This window comes from Hemisphaericaspora subhashii, assembly GCF_019202705.1.
Source record: "Hemisphaericaspora subhashii strain CBS 10753 chromosome Unknown scaffold24, whole genome shotgun sequence".
NCBI classification, from domain to species: domain Eukaryota; kingdom Fungi; phylum Ascomycota; class Pichiomycetes; order Serinales; family Debaryomycetaceae; genus Hemisphaericaspora; species Hemisphaericaspora subhashii.
Window position 1 is genome coordinate 94354 of NW_026057343.1, and position 18449 is coordinate 112802.

Sequence of the window (18449 nt, forward strand, 5' to 3'; positions counted from 1 at the left end):
AAACTCATAAAGAATTGATTGTTGAGTTGGTTTGTTGTTTGTTTCTAACAATAGAAATTTCCAAATGGTTACACACAGGAGTTGCCTAATTTTTCAATAAAACCCACATTATTTAAATTCCATTCCCAAATTCACTTTTACTTACTTCCCCGTTAATTATTCCTTTATCTCCTTTACTCCCCCCGCCTGACTTCACACTTTCCTTAATCCTTTTTGATAAAACTTTCTGCATTATAAATATGGCAGCCAAAGTGCCACTTCCAGAATTCCAACCATTAAATGTTGTGGATCCTTCTCTTCCAACCACACGATCGCTTTCACTTATAGATTATATTAAACAGACAATACGACATCGTAAACTATTGATAAGTATGGTCATCTTTGCCAATTTATTTGCACTAATTAGTGTTCATTTATTCATTCTTAAATTCTCAAGAGGATATCCTTATGTACCAGCTACCAAACAACAAGACACCACCAAGTCAACAAATTTGCAACCCACAGATCAAACTTCCCTTTATGATCTAATTAATTCCCCAAACAATAAAGCAATCTTTAGTCAAATCAAGTTTTCTGATTTTGCATTTTATGACAATGAATCTAATGTTGTTGGAACTGTTGAATTTGCTTATTTTAATCAATATCAACGTCAACCATATGTCGCAAATGGTTACATTGGTAGTAGAATTCCTAATGTAGGACAAGGTTTCGCATATGATAGTCTTTCAAATTCCCCAGGTGCAAATGAAGATGATTTACTTAATGGCTGGCCTTTATTTGATAAGAGATATGCTGGAGCTTTTATTGCTGGTTTCTATGACATTCAAGTAAATACAACAGGAACTAATTTCCCCGAATTATTAGAGAATGGTTATGAAAGTGTAATTGCAGCAGTACCACAGTGGACTACATTAATGTTATCAGCAGAAATAGATGGCCAGACTTATACTTTGGATCCATCTTTAAGAACTGATCTTATTGGTGATATATCTAATTATGTACAAAACCTTTCACTTAGTAATGGGATTGTCACTACCCAATTTACCTGGTTGAATGCACTTGAAGTAAGATATGAGATTTTAGCTCATAGAACTGAAGTGAATTTAGGATTAGTTAATTTACAAGTTATTAATTTCGGAAATGAAACAATACAACTCGATATCATCGATAAACTTGACTTTGAATCCGCTCAAAGATCCCAATTAACAGGTGTTAATTATGACGATAATGGAATTTATATAACTTTCCAGCCCCTGGAAATTAATTACATTGATGGCGCAATTTATTCAACTTTGAATGTAGATGGACCAATTAGTAGATCATCAACTAATGACACTGTTAGTCAAACAAGTCGTATCTTCCTTAATGAAGGTAGAACAATTAATGCATCAAAGTTTGCGGGAATTGCTTCTACCGATTTCGATCCAGATCATCTAAAGTCCGCTCAAGATGTTCTTCTGCTTGCAAGACAAGTTTCACAAAAACACCATAACGTGAATGAAGTTGTAAAGACCCATAAAGCTGGTTGGAAAGATACTTTCCAAAAAGAACCAGTGGTAACTTTCAACAGTGATCCATTATTGACATTAGGTTCCAGAGCTTCAGTTTTCCATTTATTAGCCAACACCAGACCAGATGCTCAGGGCGTTACGGGTGCTCTTGGAGTTGGAGGGTTAAGTTCTGACAGTTATGCCGGGTTAGTTTTCTGGGATGCTGATTTATGGATGTTGAATGCAATCTTACCATTTGCTCCAAGTCATGCTAAGAGTTTGGTTAATTATAGACTTCATACCCATCAGCAGGCTATCGAAAATGTTCCTCAAGGTTATCAAGGAGCGGTATATCCTTGGACAAGTGGAAGATTTGGAAATTGTACAGGTACTGGTCCATGTTTGAATTATGAATATCACATTAATTTTGCTGTTGCAAGAGCTGCTTGGCAATTGTATATCAGTGGAGCTGCTGATGATGATTTCTTAGCCAATGTTGCATATCCGCTCATTACAGATGCTGCTACTTTCTTTTCGCAATATCTTGCAGATTACAATGATACATTAGGCAGATACGTCACCCATAATCTTACTGATCCTGACGAGTATGCAAATCATGTCGATAATGGTGCTTATACAAATGCTGGTATTTCATTAGTTATGAAATGGGCTATTTCAGTTGCGAGCCATCTTGGAAGGGAGTTCTCTCCTTTGTTTCAAAACATTGCTGGTAATATGTTTCTCCCTACCGCTGATAATAGTCAAAATATCACATTGGAATATTCAGGCATGAATTCTTCAGTTGATGTCAAACAAGCAGATGTAATCATGTTGACCTTCCCACTCGAGAATGAATTAATCGATAATGAACAAGCTTTCACCAATATGGAATTCTATTCGGCAAAACAAGTAAGTTATGGACCTGCCATGACTTTCCCAGTATTTTCAATCGTGGCCGCCGTGCTTGCTCCTTCTGGATGTGCTTCTCAATCATATTTACAAAAAGCAATCCAGCCATACCTTCGTGGTCCATTTGCACAATTTTCTGAACAGAATAATGATGATTTTAATATTAATGGTGGAACACATCCTGCATTCCCATTCTTGACGGCTCATGGAGGTTGGGTTCAAGCGGTTCTCCAAGGTTTGACTGGATTCAGGTTTGATTATGCTACAGACAATGGATCATTGGTAAGAATGCTCAGATTAGATCCAATTGCATTACCAAGTCTTGGCGATGGGGTCGAATATAAGGGTGTAAACTACAACAACCATTCCTTATCTATGAGTATCAATGCAACCCATTTCAAAGTCACGAATGAAGGCAAAACCAACAAAAATGCAGATGACCTGATTAAGATTCTTATTGCTGAAAGAAATCCAATGGCTGGTGTTTATGATTTAAAAGATGGTGAAGATTTGATTTTCCCACTCTATACTCCGGCATATACTTTTGCCAACAGTATTTCTGAATGTGGACTTGCTAATTTCTATAATATCACAGAAGGGGCGCTTGGTGATGCTCCAATCCTGATTAATGATGGCGATAATACTACTAGATGGCAGGTTCAATATAATGATACTGTAGGAAAGGTACTTGTTGATTTGAGAAGGTTTAGAAGTGTTTCTCACATTCTTTTCAATTGGGGTGATAGACCTCCACAGAATTTGTCGGTATCGAAATATATTGGGAATGAATTTACTCAAGCTACTGATTTCTTCGCAAAAGTTGACTTTGGAAATCAATTGTATCAGAATTATAAATATCTTAACCCAGAACAGAAGTTGGTAAAGCAAGCTGACGTTTTTCAACAAGTTCATTCTTCAGCAGTTGAAATAAATGCTCCATATGATCCAAATGAGTTCTTTGAAGTTGTGGTGCCTGATAGACATAACACAACTAGTTTAGATTTAGACATAGAAAGTAGATTCTTGTTGCTAGAGGTTGAAAAGATTCACAATACAGAGGCTATAGATGGCGATTTTGGTGGTGCGAAGTTTGTCGAAGTTGTGGTCTACGGATAATACTAGATCTGAAAACTAGACATTTTTTGAGACTTTACTTAAAAGTTTGTATATCAACACTTTAGATATTTGCTTCTCTCTTGTTTTTAGTATAATGAATTACGATTTTACTTACTGTATTACTTAAAATTTAATTAACCTTCTAAAATTTTACTACAAAATTGTTGTGTGCTAAAAATATAAACAAATTACAAAATTACAAAAAATTGTTTTCTCTCATCATCACTTTAGTCTCTCCTTCTTTATCTCTAATACATTGCTTCCGCCATTGTAATCAAACGCTTAACACCAATATGCCAATTCCCAGTCTCATCACCATGATTAGTAGCAATATCAATAATTAATCCGGTAGCAGTGTTAAATTCCCTACTCTCTATATTGGCGGTCACCTGTTTCAATTCTTCCACAACACCAGGAGATAATTCTTCATTGTTTAAATGATCAAATAAGAAATTAAGTCTTTGCTCCATATCTACAGCATGCTTTTTGTACTTGTCAGGAACTTGTGGTTTGATTGCTTCAAGAATGGCAGATAAGCCAGTGTAGATCACTTTTGCTTCTTCTGGAATGTGAGATCTATCACCCTTTGGATGCTTGACCTTTGCTGGTGGTGGTGGTGGGGTTGCAGCTGCAGGTGGTTGATTTTGTACAATTGGAGCTGGTGGAGCAATAGGTTGGCTAACAGTAGGAGGAGCAACTGGTTGACTAGCAACAGGTGGAGGACCAACAGGTTGACTAGCAACTTGAAGAGGTGGAGCCCTACTAACTGGAGCTGGTGGAGCGACTGGCTGACTAGCAACTGGAGGAGGTGGAAGCGGCTGACTAGAAACCGGAGGTGGTGGAGGTGGTTGACTGGCAGCAGGTGGTGGTGGGAATGAGTGACTTGGTCCACTAGGTAAACGTTGAGGTGGAGGAGCGCCATTAAACGACGACTGAACAAACTGAGGAGATCTTAAACCCAATTGTTGTGGAGTTGAACCAACACTGCCAATCCTTGGAGGTGGAGCAATGGTACTACCTGGTGGAGGAAGAATTTTACCACCGACTGGAGCTTGTGACGGAGGTGGAGCATAAGGATTCTTTGGTGGTGGAGCTGGGGCTGCACTTACACTCATACCCAAACCGATTTGTGCTGGTGGAGTAGCGTAGGATACCTTTGGTGGATTTACTTCAGCAGTTGGAGCATATGGATTCTTTCTATTTAATTGAGGAGAAAGGGCTGAGCCAGGAGGTGGTGCTGTTGGTGGAGCAGCCCCATTAAACCCATTTGTGACTGGAGTAGATGGCTCTGCACCTGGAGGTGGAGCATACTTGCTAGAGGGAGCATGAACATTCTTTGGTGATCTGGGAGCAACAGGAACTGAAATCTTGGAAGAATTGCGGCTGATCCCTTTAGGTGGTGGTGGAACATTAGAGGTTCCAGCATTGGAAAGTGCTCTTCTTGGAGTAACTGGAGCTACTGTCGATGGTGGGAAAGCTGGTTGTTCTGGCTGTTGTTGATATTGATTTGGTTGTGGAGTGACAACTGCAGCAGCAGTAGCACGACGTGGAGTTACAACTGGCTTAAAGGTGTGTGGTAAATCATTCCAACCGTCAGTATCAGTCTTATGTCTACTTGATGCAACTGGAGGAGGAGGAGGTGGAGCAGAAACAGCGGGGTTAACTTGTGACAATCTAGGAGAAAATGCCTGGTAAGGGTTAGTTGCTGCAGATGGAGCATAAGGATTAGATGACCGAGCATATGGGTTCGATTGTTGTTGAATAGGAGGCATGGGTGGTTGACTCATTGGACGAACTGGAGGTTGTTGTTGTTGACCGTATCTAGGCTGTTGTTGACCCCCAAATGTTGGCATTGGAGGTTGGGCATATGACGGGACACCTGGTGCAACTGGTGCAACTGGAGGTTGAGCATATGAAGTAGAACGAGAGATTGCCCTAGCTTGTTGTCCATATCGATTGTTAACATTCGAGTAAATATTACCTTGGGATAAATTAGAAGCACCAGCAGATACTGATGGAACCCTGGATTTCGAAACTGTTCCAGTTGCTTTTCTAATTCTTTCCTTTTCTGATCCAGCAAATTCACTTGGGATGATTTGTAAAAATTTCTGAGCTAATTCAAATTCACCACTTCCAGCTACTAAATTAGAAAATTCCACAATTGCTTTAGAAACTGGTTCAACTACAGGTCCTGAAATCTCACCGGTTGAATTTGTAAGATGTCTATAGGTAGCAATCTTTTCCACAAAGTTAGTCAATGCTTGAAGACGCGCATCTGATGGGGATGTTACATCTGGAGTACCTGATCTTAATAATTCTGTTTCATATTCTGGTAATTCCTTCAACCAAACAGCAGCAATCTTGTCCAAAGCATTCCCGGCCAAATAACACAAAATAGCATCATCTCTTCTTCCTCCACCAGAGTGTAAGATTCTGTCACCTAATTCAGACATTCTGTTATCATATTCATCTGCATCACTAAATGAAGAAATACCAACAGCAATTTCTTTCCAATTTTCAATATTTGCATGAGCAACAAGATCAGTAACATTCCTTGAGGATGTATTATAAAGCACTCTAGAAAGACTACTTTCTCTATTGTTTTTGAAATAAACACTCTTAACTTTTTCTTTAATTTCAGTAGAAGCGTCCAATGCCAATACTAAAGCTTCTTCAAGTTTCTTACTATCTAAACAAGCATCAACTGCAGCATCAATCTTATTGTTCAAAATCAAATGAATCAATTTCTTATTCTCAGGAGTTTCATTTGAGGAAAAAATCTTAAAGTTTCCAGCTGGAACATACGCTTCATCTTTCTTTGTAGTTTGACCAGTTCCTAAATGGGCAAAGAAATCATCATCGCCCCAACCAGATGGTTCTTGTTCGCTTTCAATCTTTTCTTCAACATTGTTGTTTAATTCAATATCAAATTCAGTCTTAAATAATGCTTCTCTTCCTGATTCTGATAAGGTTTTCAAAACCTCCCAATCGGCTTGATTAGAATGAGTGAGAGTTCCTTCAGATAATTTATTTTCAATTATGGATTGGAAATTATCATTCTTTAAATCGTCAAATATTTTGCTTGATTTTTGTGGATCACCTGAAGTAATTTTTTGAATTGTGACTATAGATTTACCATTAGCATCAGTTTTCAATGAAACTAATTTAGATCCAAACCCAAATGACACCGCGCAAGGATTCTTAAGCCACTTCGGAGGCTGTTTGACTTCAAAAACAGGTTGTTGAGTTTCAGTAGTTGACAATTCACTCCAAAATTCATTATCATCATTTGTTGTCACCTTTGCAGATGTTGGTGGAGAAGTGTCTTGAAGGGATTGAATGATAATTTTCCCATCGAATGAAGCTGTTGCAAAAATATCAGGCGCAGAAGGAGCAAATCTAGTTTGAAATGCCCAATTGGCAGTAGTTGGATATTCTCCCAATTTTATTCCAGTTATTGGATTCCACAAAAGTGTTGCATTATCTTTTCCACTTGATACTAATAGTTCTGGATCTTGTTTACACCAATCTAAAGATAAAACACCTTTCTTATGACCTTGTAATATATTTTCAGGAGCATTAGCATTTCTTAAATCCCAAGTTAATAGTAATGGACAAGAATCATTATCGCTAGCAGTAATTAATTTAGTTGATATCGTTGGATGCCATGAAACATGAGAAAAGTTAGCTCTACCAGAAGGACCACTATAAGATAAATGTAAAACTTCTTTTTTTGTTTTTAAATCCCAAATAGATGTATAGCCACCATTACCAGTAGTAGCGAGAATATGACCAACAGAATTATTCCATGCAACACAAGTTATTTCATCCATAGGTGTCATTGCTTGTCCTGGAGAGATTGGTTCATCAAAGGCTTTAGTGTCCCAAATAAAGATTTGTCCATGAGAGCCACCGGTAACAAGTACGTGATTTTGAATTGGATTAAATTGTAATGATTTCACTGGTCCACTATGTTTCTTGGATTTATGAACAGATGCAATATTGATATCTTTTGTATTTATTAAAATGTCAGCATCCCAAAATTCAATTACACCATTTTCGAAAGCAGCAGCTAATAAACCTCTAGGTCTTCCTTCGAATGGTTTAGACCAAGCTAAAGCATGAAATCTATTATCAACTTGGGCCGAAAAAATTGGTTGATGTTTATCAGTTGATGAGAATATATCCCATAATTCTAAAGTAGCAGATGAACTAAAATTGATATCAACAGCACCAGCTACAGTACCAGTTGCTAATAAAGGTAAACTATCCAGACTCCATGCGAATGTTGAAGTGCGTGCAATTTCACTAATTTTGACCATTTGACTATTTGTTTGTTATATTAAATCAGGATTATTATTTATAGTCAATCAAAGTATGTATTTCATTAAACAAGTCTTCTCTTCTGAATGAATTGACTTGATTCTGTCTAATTTATAAAGCAATCGATTTGAGAAATTATGTGTTGTCAATTGAATATGGAAAAAGTGAACAAGAATTTTGACAACCACCAAATTTCGTTTAAAATTTCAAATTGGAGTGGAAAAATTGAACAAATCAACAAAAAAATTTAAGGACAACGCAGAATTTTAACAATAATCACGTGATTACATATCAAACCCCAATTCGTATCTTTTTCCTTAAGATTTCCTATAAATTACACATTAGTTACCTAAAGAGAGAGAGACACACATACACATACAGAGAGACACAGACACTTGTAATTGTCTCAAATCTGAGACATATTTTTAATCTCCCTTGGTTGAATATTCCCACCGAAGAACCGATTCATTGTAACGCATGACAATTGACTTGCTTTCTTTCTTGTTTACGAAGTACAAAAATATCCAAAAAAGCCAATAGGTATAATAGGATAAACAAATCCCTATTAATATACTCATGATTCCAGGAAATTGCAAATCTAATTAGCTAACATTTATCGGTTGTTTAATTTTTCAATCTGAATTTTGTTCAAATTTGGTTTTGTGTAACTTTTTTCATCATCGACCACTCACTCCACTTACTCCTCCATATACCAAGATTTTTATATTTTTCAATTTATATTCATACCTTCTTCTTCTACTTCACTTTCAAATCCTTTTAAGACAAATTAGACTCATTGGGATTCCTGATATTTATAAACACATGCAATAAAACCCAGCATAAGGAAAGTAATTATCACCATTATGTTGCTTCTAAAGTCAAAAAATCAAAATCACATGCAACGTGAATTGATAAAACATTTGATTAATCGCATTGCCAAACCTTCACTAAAAGCATTCATATATGCTTACTTATATATTGTACTCCCAAGGATATTTGGACAACTAATAAGTGCTATCAAAAGAAAGAGATTGATTCTTTCAAGATTTACTAAACCCATCATTAGGGCATTCCATCCGAGGAAATTCCCCATGTTTTCGGCATGTTTGGTCGCTTTAATTAATATTCTTGAACCTATTATATTTGGAGCTTTAAAAAGACATGGATTGACTAAAAGAACAAAGACCAATTTATTCGTATCCACTTTAATCTCATCATTGATTTCTGCCATGATAACATTTCCAATTTATCAGAATCATGTCCTCGGATACGGAAGATATAATTCCTTGGATTTAACTTTATTGGTAGCAACCAGAGCAATTGATACTACATTTTCATCAACATTAGCTAAGATTGCACCTAGTAGCGTGACACCTTACGGAGATGCTGGGTTATTTATTGCCAGTTGTTTCTTTATTATGTATAATTGGTTTTATCATCCCGAAAAATTGCCGCCATCCTATCAGCAATGGATAACATCAGCTGCAAATATGGATGATGAATTACGTCAAATTCTTCGACTTGTGAAAACTAAAGAAATCGTATACGGTGAACATGGTCCCATGGAAGATTTCTTAGTACCATATTTTGAAAAATATGGTCAGGATCCAAAGGGTGCAAGTACATATCTGAACACTCCAATCTCTTGTGAATCTGTACATGCTTTCAAAACAAAAAGCTGTGAACTTCATGCTTTATGGAGATTTTATAGGGGGTTTAAATTTGCATTTACAGTATATGCACCATTGAATTTACTTATGCTAGTATTTCCACTGAAACTTAAAAGAAGTACTAGAATTATCAGAGCTCTTCGAATGGCAATAAGATCATCTTGCTTTTTAGGTGCATTTATTGGTTTCTACTGGTATGCAGTCTGTTTGGCAAGAACTAGACTCTTCCCTAAGCTTTTCCCCAAAATACCAAGAACAAAGTTTGACGACACAATTGGACCTTCATTTGGTGCGTTAATGTGTGGACTTTCATCATTTATCGAAACTCCTCATAGAAGAAAGGAATTAGCTCTTTTTGTTGCCCCAAGAGCTCTTGGAACGTTAGTTAATTTGGAACCCACCAAGGAGAATTTGAAAATCGAATCGATTGCTTTTTCAATTGGATTGGCTATTCTTGTAGCATTTTCTAAGAATAGTCCTACAACTGTCAGAGGTATCTTTGGAAAAGGTCTCAAACAAGTATTTAATATTGATTACTATGTATAATGACCACCAACTTGTATAATTAATTTGTATAATTACGAATTGCGCGTATCATACTAAAACCCTTCACCAATTTATTTTTTTTCTTCCATATGATTCTCTAAATGTCAATGATCATCTAAACACCAAATCAATCGTATAATTAAGTACAAACCCAACATATAAACGAGTAATGTCATGCAGGAGAACGCATCAGATGAAGAAATAGAAGGTAACAACAACAAGAATAACGTTGTTGAATTTGATTTTGCATTACCATTAAATCGATTAGTTCAAGATTTAGGCAAAAGACATGAACATTTAGCCATATTACTCGATATACCACCCGAGGACGAAGTACTTAGTTTCTCATTCAATACAGTGGTAGCATTATGTGATCCATTTACACAACCTCAAGAAACCACGGAAAGTATTTTAAGTGTAGATTCCATCTCGGACTTGTTAATTGCTATAGTATATGGGCATTATTTAGAGGCGAATCGAGAAACGATCAATGAGGAAGATATAGAACTAGAATCGATTAAGTTTGATATATCCACTCAGTTCTTTGCAATATTGAGATATATCCATTCACTCCTAAATGCAGAAGATGAATTAGACTTACGATATATTGAAAATGATGAAGAACATTATCAAGAAAATATTCAATTATGGACACCTGAAGAAATACTATGGAGTGATGAATTAAACCTTAAGATAGTCTACTGCATTGCCTGTGTACTTTTATTAGCAATTTACAAACTATTCAAACCGACTTCAGGAGAATATAACCTAACATTGAATCCATACTTACATTATTTTCTTAAATTATGGAAATGTCACACCAACATCATCTTACTCGGACTCGAAATTGACCGAAGAATAGAATTTCAAAATCACGAGAACTCAACGGTGGAAGAAACTCCAGAAGTAATAAAGCAAACCCTAAAAGGATCAAGTTCCATTAGATACGTCCTAGCATGGATCCTAAACCAAAATCCTTCACTGGTTGTCGAAGATGAAGACGAAGAAGGAGGCGTTATTCCTGCCGGCGAATCAGATCTCTCTCCCCAAGATGATTTCGACTTGAAAAATGAAACAATACTTAATTTTATCCAACCATTAGCCAGGAAAAAGGTCAACGGAGGAGCGATTCTGATCGATATGAGACTTGTTGTAATTGCATTATTGATAATTTATTCCGGCACGACATTCACAGCAGCGTCGTTTGAAGTAGAGGATAAACCTTCAAGAAATCAAAGTGAGGCTAGTAGAAGATTGAATCAATCCAAACAAATCGCCGAGTTGGGGGATATTTTAATTGATTTGGAATATGCAGATCGATTTGATGAAGATATTAAATATATTTTTGAGTATGAATATGATGACTCTTCNTATGCAGATCGATTTGATGAAGATATTAAATATATTTTTGAGTATGAATATGATGGCTCTTCTGATGTTGAATGGCTGGAGGGAGAAGAAGAACATAACGGTAAAGAATCCGAAACGAAACTGCAACCAGAATCGAAGATAAGAAATGAGACAGCCGATGAACCACAAGTGGAGAACAACCTAGTAGAAGAAACAGAGGCGATCGAATTTGACGAATTTGGTAGGGATTGGAGAGATATTCCAAGAGGAGATAATGAAAAATTACGCAAAAACTTCCTAAAATTATTTTCCGACTTTGATAAAATGGAAGATAAGAATCTGTCAGATGATATCTTTACCCTGTGGGGACAACTTTATGGATGTTTACAATTTGTGACCTTGAATAGTATAGAAGGAAACACAGAAATCGAGGAAAGAGTAGGTCAAGTTGTTCTTAATACCATTTCAAAGGCTATTTGGGATAAAGCCAACAATAGACCTAATCCAATTAATCCTCATCATGTATCGCAGTATTTTGCCTTGCTGGCGTCAGAAGATGAAATTACAGTGACCCAAGAGAATAATAAGTTAATTGTTCCAATTTTTAATATAACCAAGTTTGAATTATTCCTTCATAATAATTCGAAACTTGCAAGATGTGTAATGGATGAAATGTTGATGTGTTCAGGAGAAAGAAGAGTTTTGATATGGTTTTTAACTCATAATTTGAATTTATCCAATCTTTTAATTGATTATGTTTATCAGCTTTTGGCTGGTCTTCGAGGAAATTCGAAAAGTCAAACGCCCTATCTATTCACTCGAGAAGGAAACAAGGTTAATCTTAGTGAAGTTGAACAACTGATGTTGCTTCATGAATTTTTGACAAATAGTAATGTTTATTTATCAGCCACTGATGGGATAGAAATCGATGATGGGTATAAAGTAGTTTTGGCAGAGTCTATTGCCAAAAAGCATATGCTGATTCTTTGTCTAATGATAAATCAATTAATAAAGATTGGGATTATTAACTTGGCTCAACAAGGGCAGCCCGATGAAAAGAATGTCGATGACATACATGATTATAAGAACGAGCTTCAGGTGTTGCTAATCAATTGGATCGGTAAGGTTCCTGAAGCTAGACAGTTGTTTTTCAAAATTAAGAATGCCAACTATGAGAAAGTACCAAAAGTGGAACAAGCACCTTCGGAAGTCAAAGTCACAGAAGCAGAAGAAAGAGAATTATTTCAAAAGTACTCCAATATGTCGACATTAGAGGTCAGCGAGGATATGAAGTCAAATGAGCGAAGTGCCAAGATAGTAGAGGCGTTCACAACTCGGATTAAAGCAGATATAAAGACAATCTTAAGTCCAGACAAGAACGCAAATGTCAATTTGACTCTGCTTTCCGAGGATTTGCGATACTTTATTGAGCAGTTCAATGTGCTTTGTAAAATCGAGTATGTTGCAGAGGAATTATTTGATGAGTTTGAGCCAGTTATTACAACAGGATCCATATCGAGTGTAGATGCAATCCCTGTAGAAGCCAATCCTGGAGAACAATTTGAAGCTGAATTCAATACTGATTTCTTGAATGGAGAAGGAAAGTTTAAGCAAAAGAACAATGAAAATGAAGCTTCAACAAAGAAAAAGGGGAAGAAGAAGAAAAAGGGAAGGAAGAAGTAATTGAGTAGTATTAATGTATTATTTTATAGAGTATTTTAATGAGTTTTATGAATCAGGATAAACGCGATCTCTCTTGAACGGCTTTGTAGTACCGAGTCAAAAGTTTTTATCGGGATCTCAACCCCACTTGTCAAATCTCAATTTTTTTCGTTGAACCGTTTGGAATATAAAGCGGATCTTTCCCCAAGAATTTCATTCTAGGTTGACTCATCTTAAGGAATGTTATCTAAACAAGTTCGTTCAAAAGCTTTTAAGTCTTTAATCATGTCTGCCAAAAGATCAAACGCTACCATTACACCAGTATGTCAATTGCAAAGAAGTGAAATCTCCCTGGAAGAAAGTGAATTATACTAACAATTGATTGTAGGTTAGAACCACTCAAGCTCCTCCACCAGCAGCTTCTTACTCCCAAGCCATTAAAGTCAACGGTATGTATTAATGCAACTAAGTCACTTCAATTGGGACACTTACTAACAACCGACTAGGATTTGTTTACGTTTCCGGTCAAATTCCATATACTTCCGATAACAAACCATTACCAGAAGGTTCTACTCTCGCTGAGCAAGCTGAACAAGTTATTCAAAACGTCTCCAACATTCTTGAAGCTTCTAATTCCTCATTGAACCACATTGTCAAGGCTAATATCTTCTTAACTGACATGAATGCCCAATTTGGTGAATTCAATAAGGTCTATGCTAAATACTTCAGCGAACATAAGCCTGCCAGATCATGTGTAGCTGTCAAGGAATTACCATTGGGTGTTGCTTTAGAAATGGAAGTTGTTGCCGTTGAAAGAGATGATACTAAGTTATAAACATACTATATAGTTTGATATATATAGAGAATCAAATGTACATGTTAAAGGTTCCGTTTTAATAACCACCGTAGATAACGCACGTTCTAGTCGATCTCTTGATACTTCCTGTACATAATACTCGTTAGGGCTAAACCCTACTTTATTCCAAATTTCACGTGACATGGACATTTCATTTTTTCGTTCTAATTTTTTTTGTAACTGTATGCACGCACTTTTTTAACCTTCAATTTTGCACTAATTTGGGCATTGCAGTTTTCGCACATACTGTAGGAAAAATTTTGGGTTGTTTGCGACTAACTGAAAATTTACATATTATTAGAAATTTTTTGAAAAGGTTCCTTCTTTTGAAGCTCTTAATATAGCATATAGATTATCTTTAAAAATGGCTCAACGTGTTACCTACAGAAGAAGAAATCCATGTATGTCTAAACGGAATAACTACGACATGATAATATCTATCAGATTATTGAATATCGAAGATTTGAAACAGGAATTACGACCAAGCATTATTCTCATCGAAAATCATTAAAAATGAAGCATGAAACGGAATACTGAAGTAATAAATCAAATGAACATGAGTAGGAAAGCTCCAACCACACAGAATAATGATATATATCAATCAGTATACTTTTCAATCTACAACGAGACCCCTTCAGCTTAATGGGAGAGTCACATCCATGGTATATCGACTTAGAATGAAATCAGAAGGCCAGTCACACTATGAAGTAAGACTGCATGCAATTCAGACTTCACATATATATTTGACAATAATCCAATAATGCATAGTTTCTTGTTTCAATAATTTTCAATAAATATCAATAATTTGATAGAGGTCGGAATTAATATGAGAAAAAGTCACATATACTAACATTTATTTTATAGACAACACCAGATCCAACAAGATCAAGGTCGTTAAGACCCCAGGTGGTAAATTAGTTGCCCAACATGTTAAGAAGTCTGCTTCCAGAGTCAAATGTGGTGACTGTGGTACCGCTTTAGCTGGTATCTCTACCTTAAGACCAAGACAATACGCCCAAGTTTCTAAGACCCACAAGACCGTCCAAAGAGCTTACGGTGGTTCCAGATGTGCCAACTGTGTTAAGGAAAGAATTGTTAGAGCTTTCTTAATCGAAGAACAAAAGATTGTCAAGAGAGTCTTAAAGGAACAAGATGAAAAGGAAAAGAAGGCCGCTTCCAAGTCTAAGAAATAAATTATTTAAAAGAGGATTTAAAGATGTATAATATATTTTTAATCTTTTGGTTTTATGGTACTATGTAATCTCTTCTTTCACTTTTTTAATACATGTAAAAACATTACGGATAAAATTTACGAATGGAAATTCCCATATCCTGTAGAACTAATACTTTTTACAGTTTTAAAGGTGTTGCAAAAAAAATTGAACTTTTGATTAAACTTAAAGAGATCAAGACAAGTAACATTAAAAGAACATGCAACAACTAGTATCAAACTTCGAATCACTTTTGAAGAACTTCATAAGTAAGTACTCTCTTATCTCTTCTTGTTTTGTCCCTTCAGTTCTAACAATACCTTTAGAAACCTCAAATGAAATCTATGATATTCTCTCTGGAGTATCATCCACATTGCTGGAAACTCATGCACTCCAAACTCAATCCAAACTTGATATTGTAATGCCATTAGCAGAGTCAATGTTTAGGAATATAGAAAATAGTGCACAGAAAGTTCAATTACCAACAGATCTACAAGAGCTTTTGGAGACTTCTGCTTCACAGCTTTGGAATATTAGCAATTCAATTTCTGTTGCTTTGGATGCCAAAAATCTCATGGAGATCACTTATAATGCCAAATTATTCTCCATCATATTGTTAATCATATATGAGTTGCTAAATCCCAGTGTTGATAGATCATTAATGAATTCTTCCTGTATCGTTAGTCTTTTTACACTTTCTATGTCCCACGAAATAAAATTGGTTGCAAAAAAATGTCAGTCTTACGGAGAATCAATTTTGGTCAAACTTATTTCCTTGGACAAGGATACGGAGTTGAACCCAAGCCAAAAGAAGATGCTTCAAGAGAACTACCTGAAATTAATAATGTTGAGCTTGAATCTTTCAGTTTTGAATAAAGAATTCCAATTAGCAAAGACTTTCGAAGTCAAACTTGAAAAGTTAGATCTCCAGAACTCTGTCAAACCAGAATTTATTTTCGAATGTAGTAGGTTCTTATACAATTCCAGTTTAACACTGTTCCAAGATAGTCAGTATGGTATTGCTTTGTCCTTGATTCTCATTTGCATAAGATACCTAGAATGTGATGGTATTAAGTTTAAAAACTCACAAGCATTCAAAGAACGGTATTTTCATTCTTATATTCTCCTTGGTAAGTCTTACAGTTTAAAATTCTACCCCAGATTAATACTAACACTTTTCAGTGAAATGCTACAAAGCTTTAGGAACACCAGAACTAAAAGAAAGGGCTAAAACAGCATTGAAGTTTATGCAGAACCAATTTGGAGATTCATTTGAAGTATACTATCTTGCATTTGAAGTGAATGATGATCTATGTGAAGAGGATATTGAAAACTCGTTCATGCGAATGGTAATGTCTGTGGATCTAGAGGCTAACTTTGATAAAATAAACTCTCTTTTGAAGGAATACTCAAATAAATCTTTTCACGGGGTAAACAAATGTTTGGATTATATGTTTACCAAATTTGGTTCTACGGATAAGGAGGAAGTCATCAACACTATTGTCACAACCAAATTAGTTTTCAATACTGTCTTAGAAACTAATGAGAATAATCCCAATAAGATTAAGGAGCTACAAACCTTTATTCAATTAGCAGAGAGAACCTTAGTCAAGCAACTTTCCTTGAAAGTCAAAACAAGTGGGATTGCATTGTTGTGGAACCAAGGAATGAAAAGCTACAGACAAGGTCAATTCCAAGAAAGTCTTCAATGGTTTCAAATTGCTCTATCAAGATTATTTTTCATCGAATATTCTATAAACCAGGACAGAGGAAAGGTTTTAAGAGCTATACAGAATTGCTATATCGCTACTAATAAGTTCGACGATGCTATCGGAATAATCTTGACCATGGAGGAAGAGGATAAGTTTGCCATATTAACACAGTACAATTCATTTAAAGCTTATTTGGGGCTTGACAACGAAGAAGCTTGTTTAAAATGTATTGACAATATTTCATCTTGTGATGATCCAATTGCTGTATTAGTAGCTGCTGCTTGCATTATTGAAGGTAGAGACAGAATGTCCAAAAATGCGACTGCACAATCAATGATCAAGCTTCTTAGTTCATTATTAGAATCGGAATATGAATCCGAAATCTTTCTAGAAAGGTTAAAATCTCATGAAATTGTTATCCCAGTTGCTCTTAGATGTACCATAATATTACTCTGTACTGAGATAGAGAAATTGTCAAACAGTCAGGAAATGTTACCAAAACTTTGTATTCTAAAAGAATTGTTGCAAAAAACTTATTCGGTTGCGAAAAAAACTACACACAATTCTGAAATAGATAAGGCACAAATACTTACTATAGATGATTTAGAATGGTTCGCAAGTAAAGCTTACAATACTGCAAATATATGCCTCCATCATAATATCAATTCAATTGGCTCTGATTTATGTCAAGTTTCTGTTGGGTTCATAGAGTTGATATCGCCTCAAGTTGATTCAACAAGATACAAACAACTTCTATTATGGAAAACAAGAGCAAGTATTATGAATATCCTCGTCTCATGTTTAACACAAGATTTAGGAACAGCTGAATGGAATCAAATAAGAGATAAATGTGTCAAGATAAATGAGGAAGTAAAGCGTGAGAACACATCCAATACACAAAGTGATTGGGCAGAATGCCATAGGCAGATACTTGTATTACATTTTCAAGCTGAGCTATCCCTGGGTTATATTCAAAACCTTTTTGGAATCATTGAAGAATGCAAATGGTTTAAACCTAAAATAATGATCCAAATATTTGAAACTTTTGTGAATCTTATTGTCGAGGCAACAAGGCTAATCAATAGTCCGCACAAGAAACAACTTATGAGAACTATAGTTGAACAAACCTTGACAACAACTCAGCCTCTTCAATTGAAGATAATCATTAATTGGATGAGGATACTTTTAAATTTAAATGAGGCTAATTTTGGACCAGCTGAAGAAGGGTTGCTTTTACAACTTTATCGAACCATCAAATTGAATGTTGGAGAAGTAACCATTCCTACATTCGAGATTGAATGGTTATCTACAGCAACATGGAACTATGGAGTGGTGCTACTAATGTAAGTATTTTCACAATCACAATTGCAAATGAAATTTTACTAACCATTTAGTGATGATCAAAATATTTCAGAAGGCATAAAATGGTGCGCTTTGGGTATTCTATTCTCCAAGTTTGTTCACGAAAGACTTAGACAACAAGTACGTATATAAGTTTAAGTGTAAATATCCTAATATATTTACTAACATACCTTTAGTTTATGCAACTGTGGAAACAACTATGGCATGATCAATCCTTATCTCCAGATTTGTTGGAATCTGAA

General features: G+C 35.6%; 7 protein-coding genes across 7 annotated transcripts; 6 read left to right on the plus strand and 1 right to left on the minus strand. All coding sequences in view use genetic code 12, as the record gives it.

Annotated features, from left to right (window-relative positions):
* Positions 1-239: 239 nt before the first annotated feature.
* On the plus strand, positions 240-3515 carry ATC1 (alpha,alpha-trehalase; the record flags this gene model as incomplete). Its single annotated transcript, XM_049408062.1, has 1 exon — positions 240-3515. The coding sequence occupies one exon, from the start codon at positions 240-242 to the stop codon at positions 3513-3515; it is 3276 nt and encodes a 1091-aa protein (XP_049262597.1).
* Positions 3516-3763: 248 nt separating this feature from the next.
* Positions 3764-7837, minus strand: PGA63 (Pga63p; the record flags this gene model as incomplete). The annotated part of the gene is made up of 1 exon (XM_049408063.1): positions 3764-7837. One exon carries the CDS (start codon positions 7835-7837, stop codon positions 3764-3766), a length of 4074 nt encoding a protein of 1357 aa, XP_049262598.1.
* Positions 7838-8734: 897 nt separating this feature from the next.
* On the plus strand, positions 8735-10054 carry J8A68_004137 (uncharacterized protein; the record flags this gene model as incomplete). The annotated part of the gene is made up of 1 exon (XM_049408064.1): positions 8735-10054. One exon carries the CDS (start codon positions 8735-8737, stop codon positions 10052-10054), a length of 1320 nt encoding a protein of 439 aa, XP_049262599.1.
* Positions 10055-10228: 174 nt separating this feature from the next.
* J8A68_004138 (CCR4-NOT core subunit) lies at positions 10229-13087 on the plus strand (the record flags this gene model as incomplete). Its single annotated transcript, XM_049408065.1, has 1 exon — positions 10229-13087. The coding sequence occupies one exon, from the start codon at positions 10229-10231 to the stop codon at positions 13085-13087; it is 2859 nt and encodes a 952-aa protein (XP_049262600.1).
* A 219-nt stretch (positions 13088-13306) lies between these two features.
* On the plus strand, positions 13307-13901 carry MMD1 (isoleucine biosynthesis protein; the record flags this gene model as incomplete). Its single annotated transcript, XM_049408066.1, has 3 exons — positions 13307-13387; positions 13455-13515; positions 13573-13901. 3 exons carry the CDS (start codon positions 13307-13309, stop codon positions 13899-13901), a joined length of 471 nt encoding a protein of 156 aa, XP_049262601.1.
* A 385-nt stretch (positions 13902-14286) lies between these two features.
* J8A68_004140 (60S ribosomal protein eL34) lies at positions 14287-15115 on the plus strand (the record flags this gene model as incomplete). Its single annotated transcript, XM_049408067.1, has 2 exons — positions 14287-14323; positions 14787-15115. The coding sequence occupies 2 exons, from the start codon at positions 14287-14289 to the stop codon at positions 15113-15115; spliced, it is 366 nt and encodes a 121-aa protein (XP_049262602.1).
* A 238-nt stretch (positions 15116-15353) lies between these two features.
* On the plus strand, positions 15354-18192 carry SPO22 (Spo22p; the record flags this gene model as incomplete). The annotated part of the gene is made up of 3 exons (XM_049408068.1): positions 15354-15402; positions 15460-16263; positions 16331-18192. The coding sequence occupies 3 exons, from the start codon at positions 15354-15356 to the stop codon at positions 18190-18192; spliced, it is 2715 nt and encodes a 904-aa protein (XP_049262603.1).
* Between the last annotated feature and the right edge of the window lie 257 nt (positions 18193-18449).